This window comes from Anolis sagrei, chromosome 11 (genome assembly GCF_037176765.1).
Source record: "Anolis sagrei isolate rAnoSag1 chromosome 11, rAnoSag1.mat, whole genome shotgun sequence".
Lineage (NCBI taxonomy): Eukaryota > Metazoa > Chordata > Lepidosauria > Squamata > Dactyloidae > Anolis > Anolis sagrei.
Genome location: NC_090031.1, coordinates 30,501,301 through 30,518,747, shown reverse-complemented (window position 1 = coordinate 30,518,747; position 17,447 = coordinate 30,501,301). Strand labels below are relative to the sequence as shown.

The following is a 17,447-nucleotide window of genomic DNA, read 5'->3' as shown; positions in this document are numbered from 1 at the left end:
AGAAGTTGTGAGGTCTGTTGGAAACTAAGCAAGTGGGGTTTGTATATCTGTGGAATTATGTCCAGGGTGGGAGAAAGAACTGTTGTCGCCTATTGTCATTGGCCAAGCTTGATTAGCATTGAATGGCCTTGCAGCTTCAAAGTCTGGCTACTTCATGCCTGGGGAATCCTTTGTTGGGAAGTTTTAACTGGCCCTGATTGTTTTCTGTCAGGAATTCCTTTATTTTTTAGTGTTGCTCTTTATTTTCTGTCCTGATTCTAGTGTTTTTTAAAATACTCGTCACCTGATTGTGTTCATTTTCATGGTTTCATCCTTTCTGTTGAAATTGTCCGCATGCTTGTGGATTTCAGTGGCTTCTCTGTGTAGTCTGACATGGTGGTTGTCAGAGTGGTCCGGCATTTCTGTGTTCTCGGATAATATTCTGTGTCCAGATTGGTTCACCAGGTGCTCTGCTATGGCTGACAACTCCCAACAAAAGATTCTCCCAGGCAGGAAGCAGCCAGGCTTTGAAGCTGCAAGGCCATTCAATTGTAATCAAGGTGGACAATGGCAACATTCACATTTGCCTCAAACACAGAAGAGCTCTTTCTCCCACACTGGACATTATTCCACAGATATATATACAGTAGATAGATAGATAGATAGATAGATAGATAGATAGATAGATAGAGATAGATAGATAGATAGATAGATAGATAGATTTTTTTTTTGTCGTGTCAGGAGCGACTTGAGAAACTGCAAGTTGCTTCTGGTGTGAGAGAATTGGCCGTCTGCAAGGACGTTGCCCAGGGGACGTGCGGATGATTGGATGTTTTTATCATCCTTATGGGAGGCTTCTCTCATGTCCCCGCATAAGGAGCTGGAGTTGATAGAGGGAGCTCATCCGCCTCTCCCCGGATTCGAACCTGCGACCTGTCGGTCTTCAGTGGTGCCAACACAGGGGTTTAACCCACTGCGCCACTGTCTATGTATAGATAGATATATAAATGTAATGTTCGTTTGTGGAATTAACATAACTCAAAAACCACTGGAAGAATTGACACAAATTTGGACACAATGCCCCTCTCAGGCCGAGTGACTATCACTCATAAAAAAACACTAGAAAACACAGCGGAAGGGACTTAAAAAGCCAAAAAATAAAAACAATACATTACAGCGCTTGCGCAAAACAACATATATACACATATACACAAACATATACACACACAAAACACATACACACAAAGAATAGCTAGTATATATACACACATACACACACACATATAGCCCACTTGCCTAGTTTCCATCAGACCTCACAACCTCTGAGGATGTCAGCCATAGATATGGGCGAAACATCAGGAGAGCATGCTTCTGGAACATGATCATACAGCCAGCAAAACTCACAGCAACACAGTGATTCTGACCATGAAAGCTTTTGACAACACCTCCTTGTACTGTTTAACATCAATAAAAAGACCTTTTTTGAGAAGCGGATGTGGATGCCCATTCACTTAGGATAGGGTTTTGTTTATGTTTTGGAATGTATGTGCTGTGTGGCCACCTAAATGTCACGTTTTAACTGTTTTGTGTTACATTTCTATAAAACTTATTGTAAATTGTTTTAAAAGTCTCTGTTTGGGGAAACATAATTGCAGAGATTCTCATCAGTCCAGGACTCTTCTCTTCAGGGTTTCATGGCACCCAAAAAACATTTTAATTATTGTATTGTTGAAGGCTTTCATGGCTGGAATCACTGGGTTGTTGTAGGTTTTTCAGGCTATATGGCCATGTTCTAGAAGCATTCTCTCCTGACGTTTCGCCTGCATCTATGGCAAGCATCCTCAGAGGTTGTGAGGTCTCACAACCTCTGAGGATGCTTGCCATAGATGCAGGTGAAATGTCAGGAGAGAATGCTTCTAGAGCATGGCCATATAGCCCAAAAAACCTACAACAACCCGTTTTAAATTATTTCTAAATATTCCTATACATTCCATAAAATGACATCAGCACAACCAAGGAGAAAGGGTGGGCTACCTGACCAGCGTCCAGCTGGCCCTTGGGCAAGTGGCCATTTCCAGCGGGGTGTCATCGCTGATCTTTGGGGCGGTGCTGAGGGGCCTGGGCTCCAGGACGTGCTCCACCAAAGTGCCGTAGCAGCTGATGATGTACAGAGACTCCACCACAAACTGCCTGGACTGATCTGTTCGGGGACAAGAATATGGAATGATATTTCATTTCGCTTTATTCCCTCCCAGATGTTTCCTAATTGCTTCTCACCCACCAAGGCATAAACACTTTGGCGAACAATGGGAACCGCTTTCGCAAACAGTAGGTTAATCACCTGGCTTGTTCGTCGCAAATGGTATTTTGCAAAAGGAGGGGTGTGTATTTAACCTCCACCTCCCAGAGCTCTGTGATCTTGACAGCAGAATAAACCTTCCAGCCTGACTTCCCTGCTCTCCATCAGGCAGAGAAATCTAAACATTTATCCTGAAATTTCTCAGGTTGTTTCAATACAAACCCTTGACTATTCTCAACACATTTTCTTTCTGGCTGCAATTCTATACTCACTTAGCTGGGGAGTTAGCTTGATTTAACTTAATGGGACTTAGTTCTGACATGTATATAAGACTGTAGAAATGTACAGGAGTGTTCTGCAAACTATCAGTTTCCTGTTATCCTTGCCTCACCTTCCTCTGTTCAAACACTTTGAAAGCGTTACCTCTCTATCAACAGTAAAATCGTAAGATTATTATTATTATTATTATTATTATTATTTACACAAAAGCACAGTATGTCACAGCAAACGAGATCTATATGCTGGATTTCGTATCACAATAATAATAATAATAATAATAATAATAATAATAATAATAATAATATCACAAGTCGAACACTTCCCAAGCGTCTAGGACTGTGTATTTTCGAATGATGCGCACAGATCCAAGTAAGGGTGGCCTTTTGCAGTTGACAGATTGTGATTTTGTCGATGTTTATTGTTTCCAAATGCCGGCTGAGATCTTTCGGCACGGCACCCAGTGCGCCAATGACCACTGGGACCACCTGTACTGGTTTATGCCTTTGCAGTCAATTTTGACGTCTTGATAGCGGCTGAGTTATTATTATTATTATTATTATTATTATTATTATCATCATCTACTTGGAACAGGTGGCAATTTAATTATTTATTTTAATTATTATTATAATTTTATTATTATTGTTATCTTTATTATTATTATTTATAATTTAATTACTTTATTATTATTATTATTATTATTATTATTATTATTATTATTATTTGCTACTTGGAACAGGTAGCAATTTAATTTCTAACTACTAAGAGGATGGAAATGAAGTAGCAACATCATTTTTGTTTGTTTACTTCTCAAGTTGTAGTTTGCTACTTTGCTTCTGGACATCACTCTGTTTCTCACCCGCTTCATAGGAAATCTGCTACAAAACAGGAGCTTTTTTGTTGAGTTCCAGGGGCCAGGAAAGCAGATGCTTTAGGGGAGTGTGCTTGCTCCATCAATGCTTAACATTTACACAAATGACCAGCCACTGCCAGAAGGGACAGAGATGCTGACGATCATGCCATCACCACTCAACCAGGGAGCTTTGAAATTATTTATTTATTTATTTATTGTATTTGTATACTGCCCTTTTCATCCCTGAGGCGACAAAAGGCAGTTGACAATGGCAACGATTCGATGCCCAAAAACACCATAAAACATTTAAAAACATTAACACATAATATAAACCCATAACAAGAATGCTAAATGCATACATCATTTGCGTCTCCTAATAAAAGCATTGTCCCATCTCGTTGTCCAGTCGTTCCAATTGCTATGTCTTTTACCTTGCATTTTCAAACACTTGCTCAAACAACCAAGTCTTGACTCTCTTCTGAAATGTTAAGAGGGAGGGGGCTGAACTAATGTCCCCAGGAAGGGCATTCCATAGCCGAGGGGCCACCACTGAGAAGGCCCTGTCTCTCGTCCCCACCAAACATGTTTGTGATACAGGCAGGATTGAGAGCAGGCAGTGGAGTCCACGACGATGGTCATGTGGCCGACATGACAGCATGAAGTGCCATTACCTTCCCGCCAAGGCAGTACCTATTGATCTACTCACATTTGCATATTTTCGAATTGCTAGGGTTTGAAGAAGCTGGGTCTAACAGCAGGAGCTCACTCTGCTCTCTGGATTCAAACTGCCAACCTTTTAGTCAGCAAGTTCAGCAGTTCTCATCCACATGACATGCAAGTGTGGATGAGAGCAAACCACAGACTGTTTACTACAATGCAGTCTGAGCCCCAACACATGCACAATGGAGGACCTCCTTACAGTGACATCAGGGGCAAGTGGCCAGCGTCTGGTCAAAGGACATTTAGCATAATGGCAAGTTTTAAACTTTGTTTGTGGTGTCATTCTCTCTCTCTTATATACATATATATTTCTGGAAACACTTAGTACCATGGTTAACATTTCCACTCTGAGAGAAGAGCTGTGCAAAGATCCATGGACTGCAATTCACAGACGAGGGAAAAGTGATAAACTAGTACTGGTTGGGAGAAGGCCACAGCTGTACGGAAGGGCTCCTGTTGCATACATAAAAGATCCGAGGTCAGTCCCAAGCAACTACTGGAGACAATACCGTAATAGCTGGATTAATGGTACTAAGTCTTGATATATATGTTGTTTGCTCCAAATACAAACCTTTCTCTCTTTTCAGGCCTGGATTGCTTGCAAACCAAGATCTGGATGACCCAAAGACAGCGGCAACGCAGAATTCTCCTCCCACAGATTTGCTAGGAGAAATTTGTGGAGCTGGTTTGCTTTTGCTGTAAGGGCAAAAAAGAGAAAGAGATCAAAGACTAGCTGTTATTTAGTAGTCGTATAAAATGAGGTTATAAGGACAGGGAAACAGTATTCTCAGAACTACCAAGAATCGATAACGGCTAAAGGCAGAACAGTGGCTTCTCAGCATTTCAGAAAAGTTATTTCTACATGTTCCTCACGCAAGGCAAAAATAGCTCAGGTTCTTTGATTGACTGCTTGGTTTATTTATTTTGTATCAAAAGAATTGCATAAATTAGTATAAAACTGATAAAAATAGAAGGAGTGCAGACTGCTAAATATCTTTTGACCAAAAACGGGCAACAGCAACTGCATTGTCTGTAGCCTCCAACAGTTCTTCTTCTGTACATGAGGCAGGGCACAGTGGACAAGCATACAGATGCGGAGTTGTCTGTTCTGCTTCACAGTCACACAAGGTGGGAGATTCTTTTAGGTAGTTCCATTTTGTTGGGCTGTCTTTTGATCTGCCCACTCCACTTCTGAGTCTGTTCAGGGACTTCCAAGTTGGCCATTCTTGGTTTGCCCCTGGAGAAAGACCCCCTCTTGTGGGGGGCCATCCAGTTGGGATTTCCTGGTCTAGCTGCCCAGAGGGATACCCTTGCTCTTGCTGGGGGGATGCCAAGAAGAGTGGTAGTACTCATAAAGGTTTTCCTTGATTTCAGTCTACTGGGAGGAGGCTGGTAGCTATGTAGTGGGTGGCTTTCACAGTGTTCAATCTTATTTCTCTCACATTTAGCAGCAACTTCCCATCACACATCGGGGGGGGGGGGGGCAATGCCAGCTCGCTTGTAGAGTTCATCAACAGGTGTAGGTTTAAGGCATCCTGTTATTATTCTGCATGTTTTGTTCAATGCTATGCTTGCCGGCTTTGGATGGGCAGACTTATGCCAAAGGTTTAAGACATCTTGTGATTATTCTGCATGTTTCGTTCAATGCTATGTTCACCAGCTTTTCATGGATAGACTTATGCCAAAGGTTTAAGACATCCTATGGTTATTCTGCATGTTTCGTTCAATGCTATGTTCACCAGCTTCTCATGGATAGACTTATGCCAAAGGTTTAAGACATCTTGTGATTATTCTGCATGTTTCATTCAATGCTATGTTCACCAGCTTTTCATGGATAGACTTACACCAAAGGTTTAAGACATCCTATGGTTATTCTGCATGTTTCATTCAATGCTAGGTTTACCTGCTTTGGATGTGCAGACTTATGCCAAACAGGGCAGGCATACTCAGCAGTTGAGTAAAACAAGGCCAGGGCTGGTGTTATTATTAATTTTGGGTCTGCACCCCATGTGCTGCCAGTAAGTTTCCGCAGAATGTTATTGCATGCAGCTACTTTGTGCTTGATGTTTGCACAGTGTTTCCTAAATGTTAGTGTACGATTTAAGGTGACGCCGATATACTTAGGATGGGGACAGTGTTCAAGCTCTTGGCCTTCTCAGGTAACTTTCAATGTCCTGTTGACTTCGCAGTTCTGTAGGTGGAGAGCACACACTTGTTTCTTGGCAGGGTTAGGCTTCAGGTGGTTATCTTTGAAGTACCTGGAGAGCTCTTTCAAGGCATTAGTAAGTTGGATTTCAACTGATTCAAAGTCTTTTGCTTGTGTTTCTAGACTGCTTGGTGAGTATGTTAGGAATCAACCATTCATAGTTGTTGTTGTTGTTCATTCGTTCAGTCGTTTCTGACTCTTTGTGACCTCATGGACCAGCCCATGCCAGAACTCCCTGTTGGCAGTCACCACCCTCAGCTCCTTCAGAGTCAAGCCAGTCACTTCAAGGATGCCATCCATCCATCTTGCCCTTGGTCGGCCCCTCTTCCTTTTTCCTTCCATTTTCCCCAGCATCATTGTCTTCTCTAAGCTTTCCTGTCTCCTCATGATGTGGCCAAAGTACTTCAGCTTTGTCTCTTACCATTCATAGGGTATGCTGCAAATCCATGGGCAACTAGGGTGGGCACTGTTCATCACCCCTTTTATGATTTGTCATTGGTTTTCCATGTTGGCAACCAATAATTTGGTTGCCAACATGAGACTAGTGGTTCTCTTTCCTACGGAATTTGTATAAAATTAAAACTGGACAACTTTGGATTGCCTTCAGCATTCCGATTGGCCAGTGTAAACAAAACATAACCAAAAACACCTGGCAAACGAGACCAAAACGTTAGGCACCCTCTAAATGGGAGGATGAGGGAAAGAACAGCTTTGATCATAGCCTGTGTCACGGCAAATATGTCCACTACATGTCAGGATGCAAACAGATTTTGAAACTGTTTCTAACATTATGATTCCAAGAACGTAAGAGGAACACACACGTCGCTGCATGAGGATTCAAACAACTGTATTTACCTCCTCGTACAGGGGTATTTCTCTAAAAGATCGGTATGATGAAACTTCAGAGTGCTTTGTGTTCTGCTCACAATGGATTCTGGGAGTTCGCAGTCGGGGAAATGTTTATCTTCAAAGACCTTATTTCAAAGCTTTAGTGTCTGACGTTGCAAGTGATTTGTTTTCCTGTCCTTTTTGCATCACCACTTGAAATACACAGTGTGGACACAAGCTAAGGTGAAGTAACATGCAAAAATATGGGGAATGGAGGCAGAAATGGACTACCTGCAAAAAAAAAAAAAAAAAAAAAAAGAGGAGCATGGCAGGGCTCTTATTATGGTTCGCACTGACCCAAAAGATGGTTGTGAGTGATATATTATATCTGCTTCCCTTATCTGTGTTGCTAAACGGAGTGTGTTACTACACAATATTGGAAAAGGTGTGAAACGCTGGGAAGCCTCTTAGCTTAAAAACAAAACAGAAAACCCGCCATCGTCACAACAGAAGAAGGAACAAGGGGATGAGAGCAAAGGGGATTGCAGCCGCCGCTGAGCCATTCACTCATGCAGGCGTGAAAGTCTGCACAAATAGACTGAAAGTAATACGAAGGACCACATTTAAGAAACCAAGTGATTCTGTGAACTGACACCTGCTCTCTTTGCGACGGGAGCTTTGGGAGCGCTGCCGTGCTCTCGCTGAGCTCCTGGGCCTTTCCAAAGGGTTGGACTTGACAGGGCTCCTGCTATAAGACTGCTTTATGGCAGACACAAACTCATTTTAGCCAAGTCTTCTCTTTCTCTCGCACATAGACCCAGCAGCTCAGAGGACTAACAGAAAAGGTAAACGTCAGAGTCCTTCCTTGCTCTCTCTCTCTCATGATTCAAGCATAAGGATGAGAACTATCATGCGTTTCAGGAGGTCAAACCAAGTCCCAGGTCCTCTATATCACACTATGCGGCGGGAGCACCTCTAGAAATATGAGAGACCCGCTACTTCATTCTCAGCTGGGAAAATGGGAGGAAATTCATCTCTCACATCTCTCGCAGAAATGTTCACACTAAGCTGCCAGCACTATGTGATAGGGATGGGTAATGCACACAGCTATGTTGGAGTCTATCCTCCAAACCTAGTTCCCACCATTGTTTAACAAGACCAGTTTTAGTTTGCTAACTCATTACTTCAACACGGAAGCAAAGCTGCCCAGTAAAGGGGGACTGACCCCCTCTGTACCTTGCTTAAACATGCAATTATATGAAGGTTGCCAGCTCCAGATTGTCCCAATGTTGTACTTAATTTATATTATATTATATATTGTATATTCATACAATACTTATTATATATATATATATATATATATATATATATATATTATAATTCCCCCAGTGGTGCAGTGGGTTAAACCCCTGTGCCAGCAGGACTGAAGACCGATAGGTCGCAGGTTCGAATCCGGGAAGAGGTGGATGAGCTCCCTCTATCAGCTCCAGCTTCTCATGCGGGGACATGAGAGAAGCCTCCCACAAGGATGATAAAAACATCAAAATCATCCTGCCGTCCCCTGGCCAACGTCCTGGCAGACAGCCAATTCTCTCATACCAGTAGCAACTTCTGACACGACAAAAAAAATTATATAATACTACTAATAATAATAATAATACAATATTATAATTATATATTTTATATTGCATGTAATATTACTAATAATATTACAATATAATGGTATAGTACAATATAGTAATATAGAATACTGATATTGTACTACCCTAATATATTATATGTATATATATGATATTATAATTATATATTTTATATTACATATAATATTTCTAAAAATATTACAATATAATGGTATAGTTCAATATAGTAATATTTAATACTGATATTGTGCTATGCTAATAGTATAATATAGTGTGTGTGTGTGTGTGTGTGTGTGTGTGTATATTGTAAGTCACTCTGAGTCCCCTTTGGCGTGAGAAGGGGGCATATAAATGCTGTAAATAAATAAATAATAAGTAATACTTCCAGAAAACTTTTGGAAAACTGTTTCAAGCCATGCACAATATGCATAGGGAGGACATAGCTTGCTTCAAAGGGACAACTGCTGCTGGACAGAAACAACAATCTTATTTGTCTTCTATCTGTATTTACATGGCTTTAAGTTGCCTGTTAGGAGCCCATGGTGGCACAGTGGGTTAAACCACTGAGCTGCTGAACTTGCTGACCGAAAGGTCGCCGGTTCGAATCCAGGGAGCGGGGTGAGCTCCCGCTGTTAGCCCCAGCTTCTGCCAAACTAGCAGTTCGAAAACATGCAAATGTGAGTAGATTAATAGGTACTGCTCTGGTGGGAAGGTAACAGTGCTCCATGCAGTTATGCTGACCCACATGACCTTGGGGGTGTCTACGGACAATGCTGGCTCTTCGGCTTAGAAATGGAGATAAACACCCACCCGCAGTGTTGGACACTACTGGACTTAATGTCAGAGGAAAACCTTCACCTTGACTAAGTTGCCTGTTGACTTATGGCAACCTCAGGACTCAGTTTCCCCCTCTTCTAGAGCAACAAAAAAGAATTCCCACTACTTCACAGCTGCTTGAATCAAGAAGATATTAAACAATGGTCCCATGTCCAATGAAAAGATGAGACACTTTAAGATTTACGTTTCTAGTCCTGAACAGATGGAGGGACCCTTTTAACACCACAGGAAAACCAGAAAGTTCCCAGACTTGCACGGCAGCCAGAAGAGTGGGGGTGGACTGTTTCTATCTGCTGCAGCAAACCAGGAGCTGACAGTCAGGAGAAAGGTCACTCTGACCAAGTTGCTTCCCAAGCCCTCCGCGGCCCAGAGACTTATGATTTTTCACAGCACAGATCTAAACAGTTTTAAAGGAAATGGAATAAAGTATGTTCTATTTACACCACGTCTTTAAAACAAACGTCTTCCCCGGCGCTCGCTGAAGCCCTGGCTTCCAGTGCCAAAACATTTTCAGTTCAAGAATGATGTTTTGTAGACAGAAAAAAGGCAGCCTTGTAAAACACGATTACTCTTGTGGTTAAACGTTAAGTGAAAAAAGGAGAGGGGAGTGGCCGGGGATATTATCTTTGCTTGAAACATATTCAGCGGGAGAAGGGGAAAAATATCCGGCAGCATCACCATGTAATTCACAGAGGAAAATTCTGCAACACTCCCAGGAAAGCATCCCTAGGAGAGCATCCCCAAATTCTCCAGAATGCTACAAAGGGATGCTATAATAATAATAATAATAATAATAATAATAATAATAATATATGCTAATAATATTATATATTGTATATACATATCTTCTATATAAATTAAAATATAATGTTCATTTGTGGGATTAAATAAAGTTTTATTATTATTGGGTTGTGGAGTGGGCAGATCAAAAGACAACCTGGCAAAATGGCACGACCTAAAAGAATCCCACACCTTGTGTGACTGTGGAGCTGAACAGACAACTCTGTATCTGTTTACTTGTTCACTATGCCGTGCCTCATGAATAGACAACTCTGCATCTGTATGCTTGCCCACTATGCCCTGACTCATGTACAGACAACTCCGCATCTATATCCTTGTTCCCTCTGCCCTGCCTCATGTACAGACAACTCCGCATCTGTATGCTTGTCCACTATGCCCTGCCTGGTGTACAGACAACTCCGTATCTGTATGCTTGTCCACTATGCCCTGCCTTGTGTACAGACAACTCCGCATCTGTATGCTTGTCCACTATGCCCTGCCTTGTATACAGACAACTCCATATCTGTATGCTTGCCCACTATGCCCTGCTTTGTGTACAGACAACTCCGTATCTGTATGCTTGTCCACTATGCCCTGCCTTGTGTACAGACAACTCCGTATCTATATGCTTGTCCACTATGCCCTGCCTTGTGTACAGACAACTCCACATCTGTATGCTTGTTCACTATGCTCTGCCTCATGTATAGACAACTCCACATCTGTATGCTTGTTCACTATGCCCTGCCTCATGTATAGACAACTCCACATCTGTATGGTTGCCCACTATGCCCTGCCTCATGTAGAGACAACTCCGCATCTGTATGCTTGCCCACTATGCCCTGCCTCATGTACAGTCAACTCTGCATCTGTATGCTTGCCCACTATGCCCTGCCTCATGTACAGTCAACTCCGCATCTGTATGCTTGCCCACTATGCCCTGCTTTGTGTACAGACAACTCCGTATCTGTATGCTTGTCCACTATGCCCTGCCTTGTGTACAGACAACTCCGTATCTATATGCTTGTCCACTATGCCCTGCCTTGTGTACAGACAACTCCACATCTGTATGCTTGTTCACTATGCTCTGCCTCATGTATAGACAACTCCACATCTGTATGCTTGTTCACTATGCCCTGCCTCATGTATAGACAACTCCACATCTGTATGGTTGCCCACTATGCCCTGCCTCATGTAGAGACAACTCCGCATCTGTATGCTTGCCCACTATGCCCTGCCTCATGTACAGTCAACTCTGCATCTGTATGCTTGCCCACTATGCCCTGCCTCATGTACAGTCAACTCCGCATCTGTATGCTTGCCCACTATGCCCTGCTTTGTGTACAGACAACTCCATATCTGTATGCTTGCCCACTATGCCCTGCTTTGTGTACAGACAACTCCGTATCTGTATGCTTGTCCACTATGCCCTGCCTTGTGTACAGACAACTCCGTATCTATATGCTTGTCCACTATGCCCTGCCTTGTGTACAGACAACTCCACATCTGTATGCTTGTTCACTATGCTCTGCCTCATGTATAGACAACTCCACATCTGTATGCTTGTTCACTATGCCCTGCCTCATGTATAGACAACTCCGCATCTGTATGCTTGCCCACTATGCCCTGCCTCATGTACAGTCAACTCCGCATCTGTATGCTTGCCCACTATGCCCTGCCTCATGTACAGTCAACTCTGCATCTGTATGCTTGCCCACTATGCCCTGCCTCATGTACAGTCAACTCCGCATCTGTATGCTTGCCCACTATGTGCTGCCTCATGTACAGACAACTCCGCATCTTTATGCTTGTCCACTATGCCATGCCTCATGTACATAGGAAGAATTGTTGGAGGCTACAGACAATGCCGTTGCTGCTGCCCGATTTTGGTCAAAAGATATTTATCCACCTGCACTCCTTCTATTTTTATCAGTTTTATGCTAATTTATGCAATGTTTTAGATGTTGTTGTTCATTTGTTCAGTCGTTTCTGACTCTTCGTGACTTCATGGACCAGCTCACGCCAGAGCTCCCTGTCAGTTGTCACCACCCCCAGCTCCTTCAAGGTCAATCCAGTCACTTCAAGATGTTTTAGATACGAAATAAATAAGTAAATGAGGTGATCCCAGACTTTTTTTAGAGGCGTCAAGGATTGAACTGAAGACCCTCTGAGTGAAAAGCCACTGATCTACAGACCTTCTCTGCATGGCAGCTCTCCCCACTTGTACACATCCTCATTCATTCCCTTTAGGAAGGGGTGCTCCCTGAATGTTTCCCAATTGTTTGTAGCATTAAGGTTCTTGCCGAAACACACATGGCTCGTTCACAACCTTGTACTTGCAAATCAGTAATTCACTTTTTCCAAGCTAAGCCCCGTTCCAAATTCCTCCTCGAGGAGATTCCTTTTTAGTGGTTTCTTTCAAGCTCAAAATCAACTACTAAAAATAATTACAAGCCCCCATATTATTATTCTTCTACTCAGCACAAGCAAACCGGGCTGACAAATCTATACTTAATTTTGCTGACATTATTTTAGGTCTCATTAAGACCGTAATGAAAACAGTATGCAGGCTTAGAAAAATAAAAATCGCATCCCGCCCCCGCCTCCGATCGTCCTTAAGCTGCGTAAGCAACAGAGGTTCATTTTCTCCAACGTGCTACGATCGCGGCATCAAACGGACCACAAGAGAGTTTTGTGAGCACATATTCAATGATTTAAGGTCTATTACATTCCATATATTCTTCACTTTAATCTAGGGCTTTTAATCTTGGCCCCGGCCGACGTCATCCCTGGTTGGCAAGGGAATGCGCTGGTTCTGACGAGGCGAGGAGCATCTATCTCTACTTATGCTCCCCACTGATGGGTATTTGACAAGCAATCCACATTCAAGCTTTCCCTTTTCTCTAATGAAATGAAAGAGGGCCTGCTTGTATCTTCCAAGGATACTCTAATAAAAAATAGTAATAGCATCAGATGGCAATTTAGAGTGTTCCAAGCTCCTCACATCTCAATAATCCTTGTAATAAGCATGGAAGGTAATGCCGAGTGCAAGCTGAACGACTGGCTTGGCTCAACAACTCCCAAACTCATTCCCCTCGGCTATGTTATGCTCAGAAGATGTGGCGCACAAATATACGGCCACAGAAGTGCACGGCAATATTCTGTTTTGTGCAATCTTTCCCATCACCCCTAACACCTCCTTCCAATTTTGGGCTGGCATAAACCATACTTTCACAACATGGGTTTCCTGCAACACTATGATATCGCTTGTCGTTTGTGTGTTCTCTCTCATCTCTCCACAAAAGTCAACATTGACACTGAATACAACACCACCTGAGCTCTTCGAGTGCAGCATTTTTCCGAATGAAGCACAGAGTGTTTGAGGACCGGGACATCCGTAGAAGCATACGAGAAGCTCGGCTTGTCATTGAACATCGAGAAAACCAAAGTGCTCTTCCAGCAGTCACCAGCCAATCCCTCTGCAATGCCAGAAATACAGCTTAATGGTGTAACCTCTCCACAAAATACAACACTGCCTGAGCTCTGCAAGTGCAGCATTTTTCCAAATGAAGCGCAGAGCGTTTGAGGACCAGGACATTCGTACAAGCATACGAGAAGCTCGGCCTGTTATTGAACATCAAGAAAACCAAAGTGCTCTTCCAGCAGTTACCAGCCAATCCCTCTCCAATGCCAGAAATACAGCTTAATGGTGTAACCTCTCCACAAAATACAACACTGCCTGAGCTCTGCGAGTGCAGCATTTTTCCGAATTAAGCACAGAGTGTTTGAGGACCAGGACATCCGTAGGAGCATACGAGAAGCTCGGCCTGTCATTGAACATCGAGAAAACCAAAGTGCTCTTCCAGCAGTTACCAGCCAATCCCTCTGCAATGCCAGAAATACAGCTTAATGGTGTAACCTCTCCACAAAATACAACACTGCCTGAGCTCTGCGAGTGCAGCATTTTTCCGAATTAAGCACAGAGTGTTTGAGGAATGGGACATCCGTAGAAGCATACGAGAAGCTCGGCCTGTCATTGAACATCGAGAAAACCAAAGTGCTCTTCCAGCAGTTACCAGCCAATCCCTCTGCAATGCCAGAAATACAGCTTAATGGTGTAACCTCTCCACAAAATACAACACTGCCTGAGCTCTGCGAGTGCAGCATTTTTCCGAATGAAGCACAGAGTGTTTGAGGACCAGGACATCCGTAGGAGCATACGAGAAGCTCGGCCTGTCATTGAACATCGAGAAAACCAAAGTGCTCTTCCAGCAGTTACCAGCCAATCCCTCTGCAATGCCAGAAATACAGCTTAATGGTGTAACCTCTCCACAAAATACAACACTGCCTGAGCTCTGCGAGTGCAGCATTTTTCCGAATTAAGCACAGAGTGTTTGAGGAATAGGACATCCGTAGAAGCATACGAGAAGCTCGGCCTGTCATTGAACATCGAGAAAACCAAAGTGCTCTTCCAGCAGTTACCAGCCAATCCCTCTGCAATGCCAGAAATACAGCTTAATGGTGTAACCTCTCCACAAAATACAACACTGCCTGAGCTCTGCAAGTGCAGCATTTTTCCGAATGAAGCGCAGAGCGTTTGAGGACCAGGACATCCGTAAAAACATACAAGAAGCTCAGGCTGTCATTGAACATCAAGAAAACAAAAGTGCTCTTTCAGCAGTCACCAGCCAATCCCTCTCCAATGCCAGAATTACAGCTTAATCGTGTAACATTAGAAAATGTTGACCATTTCCGCCACCTTGGCAAACACCTCTCCACAAAATACAACACTGCCTGAGCTCTGCAAATGCAGCATTTTTCCAAATTAAGCACAGAGTGTTTGAGGACCGGGACATCCATAGAAGCATACGAGAAGCTCGGCCTGTCATTGAACATCGAGAAAACCAAAGTGCTCTTACAGCAGTCACCAGTCAATCCTTCTGCAATGCCAGAAATACAGCTTAATGTGTAACATTAGAAAATGTTGACCATTTCCGCTACCTTGGAAAACACCTCTCCACAAAAGTCAACATTGACACTGAGAAGCAACATTGCCTGAGCTCTGTGAGAGCAGCATTCTTACAAATGAAGCACAGACTGTTTGAGGACTGGGACATCAAGGTGCTGGTTCATAAAGCTATTGTCCTCCCAATCCTGTTATATGCCTGCGAAACATGGACTATCTACAGACGTCACATGCAACTCCTAGAATGATTCCATCAGTGTTGCCTCTGAAAAATCCTGCAAATCTCTTGGGGAGACAGGCAGACAAATGTCAGCGTGCTGGAAGAAGCAAAGACCACCAGAACTGAAGCAATGGTCCTCCGCCATCAACGCCGCTGGACCGGCCACATTGTCCGGATGTCCGACCACTGTCTCCCAAAGCAGTTGTTCTACTCCGAACTCAAGAACGGAAAACGGAATGTTGGTGGACAGGAAAAGAGATTGAAAGATGGGCTCAAAGCCAACCTTAAAAACTCTGGCATAGACACAGAGAACTGGGAAGCCCTGGCCCTTGAGAGTTTCAGCTGGAGGTCAGCTGTGACCAGCAGTGCTGTAGAATTTGAAGCGGCACGAATAGAGGGCGAAAGAGAGAAACGTGCCAAGAGGAAGGCGCGTCAAGCCAACCCTGACCAGGACCGCCTTCCACCTGGAAACCAATGCCCTCACTGCGGGAGAAGATGCAGATCAAGAATAGGGCTCCACAGTCACCTACGGACCCACCACCAGGACACTACATTTGGAGGACCATCATCCTCGGACTACAAGGAATCGTCTAAGTACATAAGTCTCGATGTATTGTCGAAGGCTTTCATGGCTGGAATCACTCAGTTCTTGTGGGTTTTTTCGGGCTATATGGCCATGTTCTAGAGGCATTTCTCCTGACGTTTCGCCTGCATCTATGGCAAGCATCCTCAGAGGGTGAGTCTCCTTCATTAATAACTTTGGCCATCTTAACATTACATAAGTCTCCTTCATTAATAACTTTGGCCATCTTAACTACATTGTTAGGGAGCGGACTGAAGACTGACATATCACAGGAGAGTGTGGATGAGCTCCCTCTGTCAGCTCCATCTCCCCATTGCGGGGACATGAGAGAAGCCTCCCACAAGGATAATAAAACATCAAAATATCCGGGCAACATCCTTGCAGACGGCCAATTCTCTCACACCAGGAGCAACTTGCAGTTTCTCAAGTCGCTCCTGACACGGAAAAACACAAACAAACTACACTGTGATGTTGCTTGGCCAAATATGTCCAAGCCTTCATCTGAGAAATGTTGGAGGGTGTATTATTAGCTTTTCTGTGACATTGTCCCAGCCAAAGACCACAAATGGGCAGAGCAAGGGTGAAGGAACTTAAGCAGTGCAAATAAAGAGAACTCTCTAAGCCTTGGCAAAACGATCTGGGCAGAAGCTCAGGCCAGTCACAATGCAGGCAATGCCCAAGGCAAAGGACAACAGGAGACAATGGCTTGACCGTTTTCAGGGCAGAACTAAGTGTGAGGGTCGCCACCAAATATAGCAACTCCAGGCCAGGTTCCCATCCTTCTTCCAGCAAGGGGCAGTTATGGAGCTCTGCAACATATGGCCACTGTGTCGTGTTTTTCCATAACTGCTCTGCATGGCCAGCTGTGAAAGGAGAGCAGGAAGCGGCCAAACCTGAAGCTTCCAGATGGAAAGTCCCTAGCATATCAACCAATAGACAATGTCCCCCTATCATTTTTTCTTCTTTCTTGTGGAAAGAAGAAAGATCATAAATGGAGTATGGGTGCACAACATCTAACATAAACCACTCTTATGGTAAAGTCCTAGGAATTGAGATGGGCAACTGCCACATGATAAAAGGTCCTGGTGGTCCTTTGAGCAGTTAAGGGAGTCCATTGCTGATGTCTGTTTCTCTCCTTCCACATTCGGTTTTTTGCCCACTGATAATCAATGAAGCCCCTGAGAAGCTATTCTGCCTCGATCCATGAGGAGAGGCAGGTAAGAAATAAATATTATTAATCATTAATAACTGGGAAGCCCTGGC

The 17,447-nt window shown here is 43.5% G+C and overlaps 1 protein-coding gene across 3 annotated transcripts in view; it reads right to left on the bottom strand.

The window, feature by feature from the left end:
- The window catches only part of BCAS3 (BCAS3 microtubule associated cell migration factor), a 549,518-nt gene that overhangs the window by 282,738 nt on the left and 249,333 nt on the right, over positions 1-17,447 (bottom strand). For all 3 annotated transcript variants that reach the window (XM_060756800.2, XM_060756801.2, XM_060756803.2), the window contains 2 exons: positions 4,699-4,823; positions 2,014-2,179 (listed from right to left, as the gene is read on the bottom strand). In XM_060756800.2, the coding sequence (XP_060612783.1) occupies positions 2,014-2,179; positions 4,699-4,823 (291 nt within the window). The remainder of the gene's footprint in view (positions 1-2,013; positions 2,180-4,698; positions 4,824-17,447) is intronic.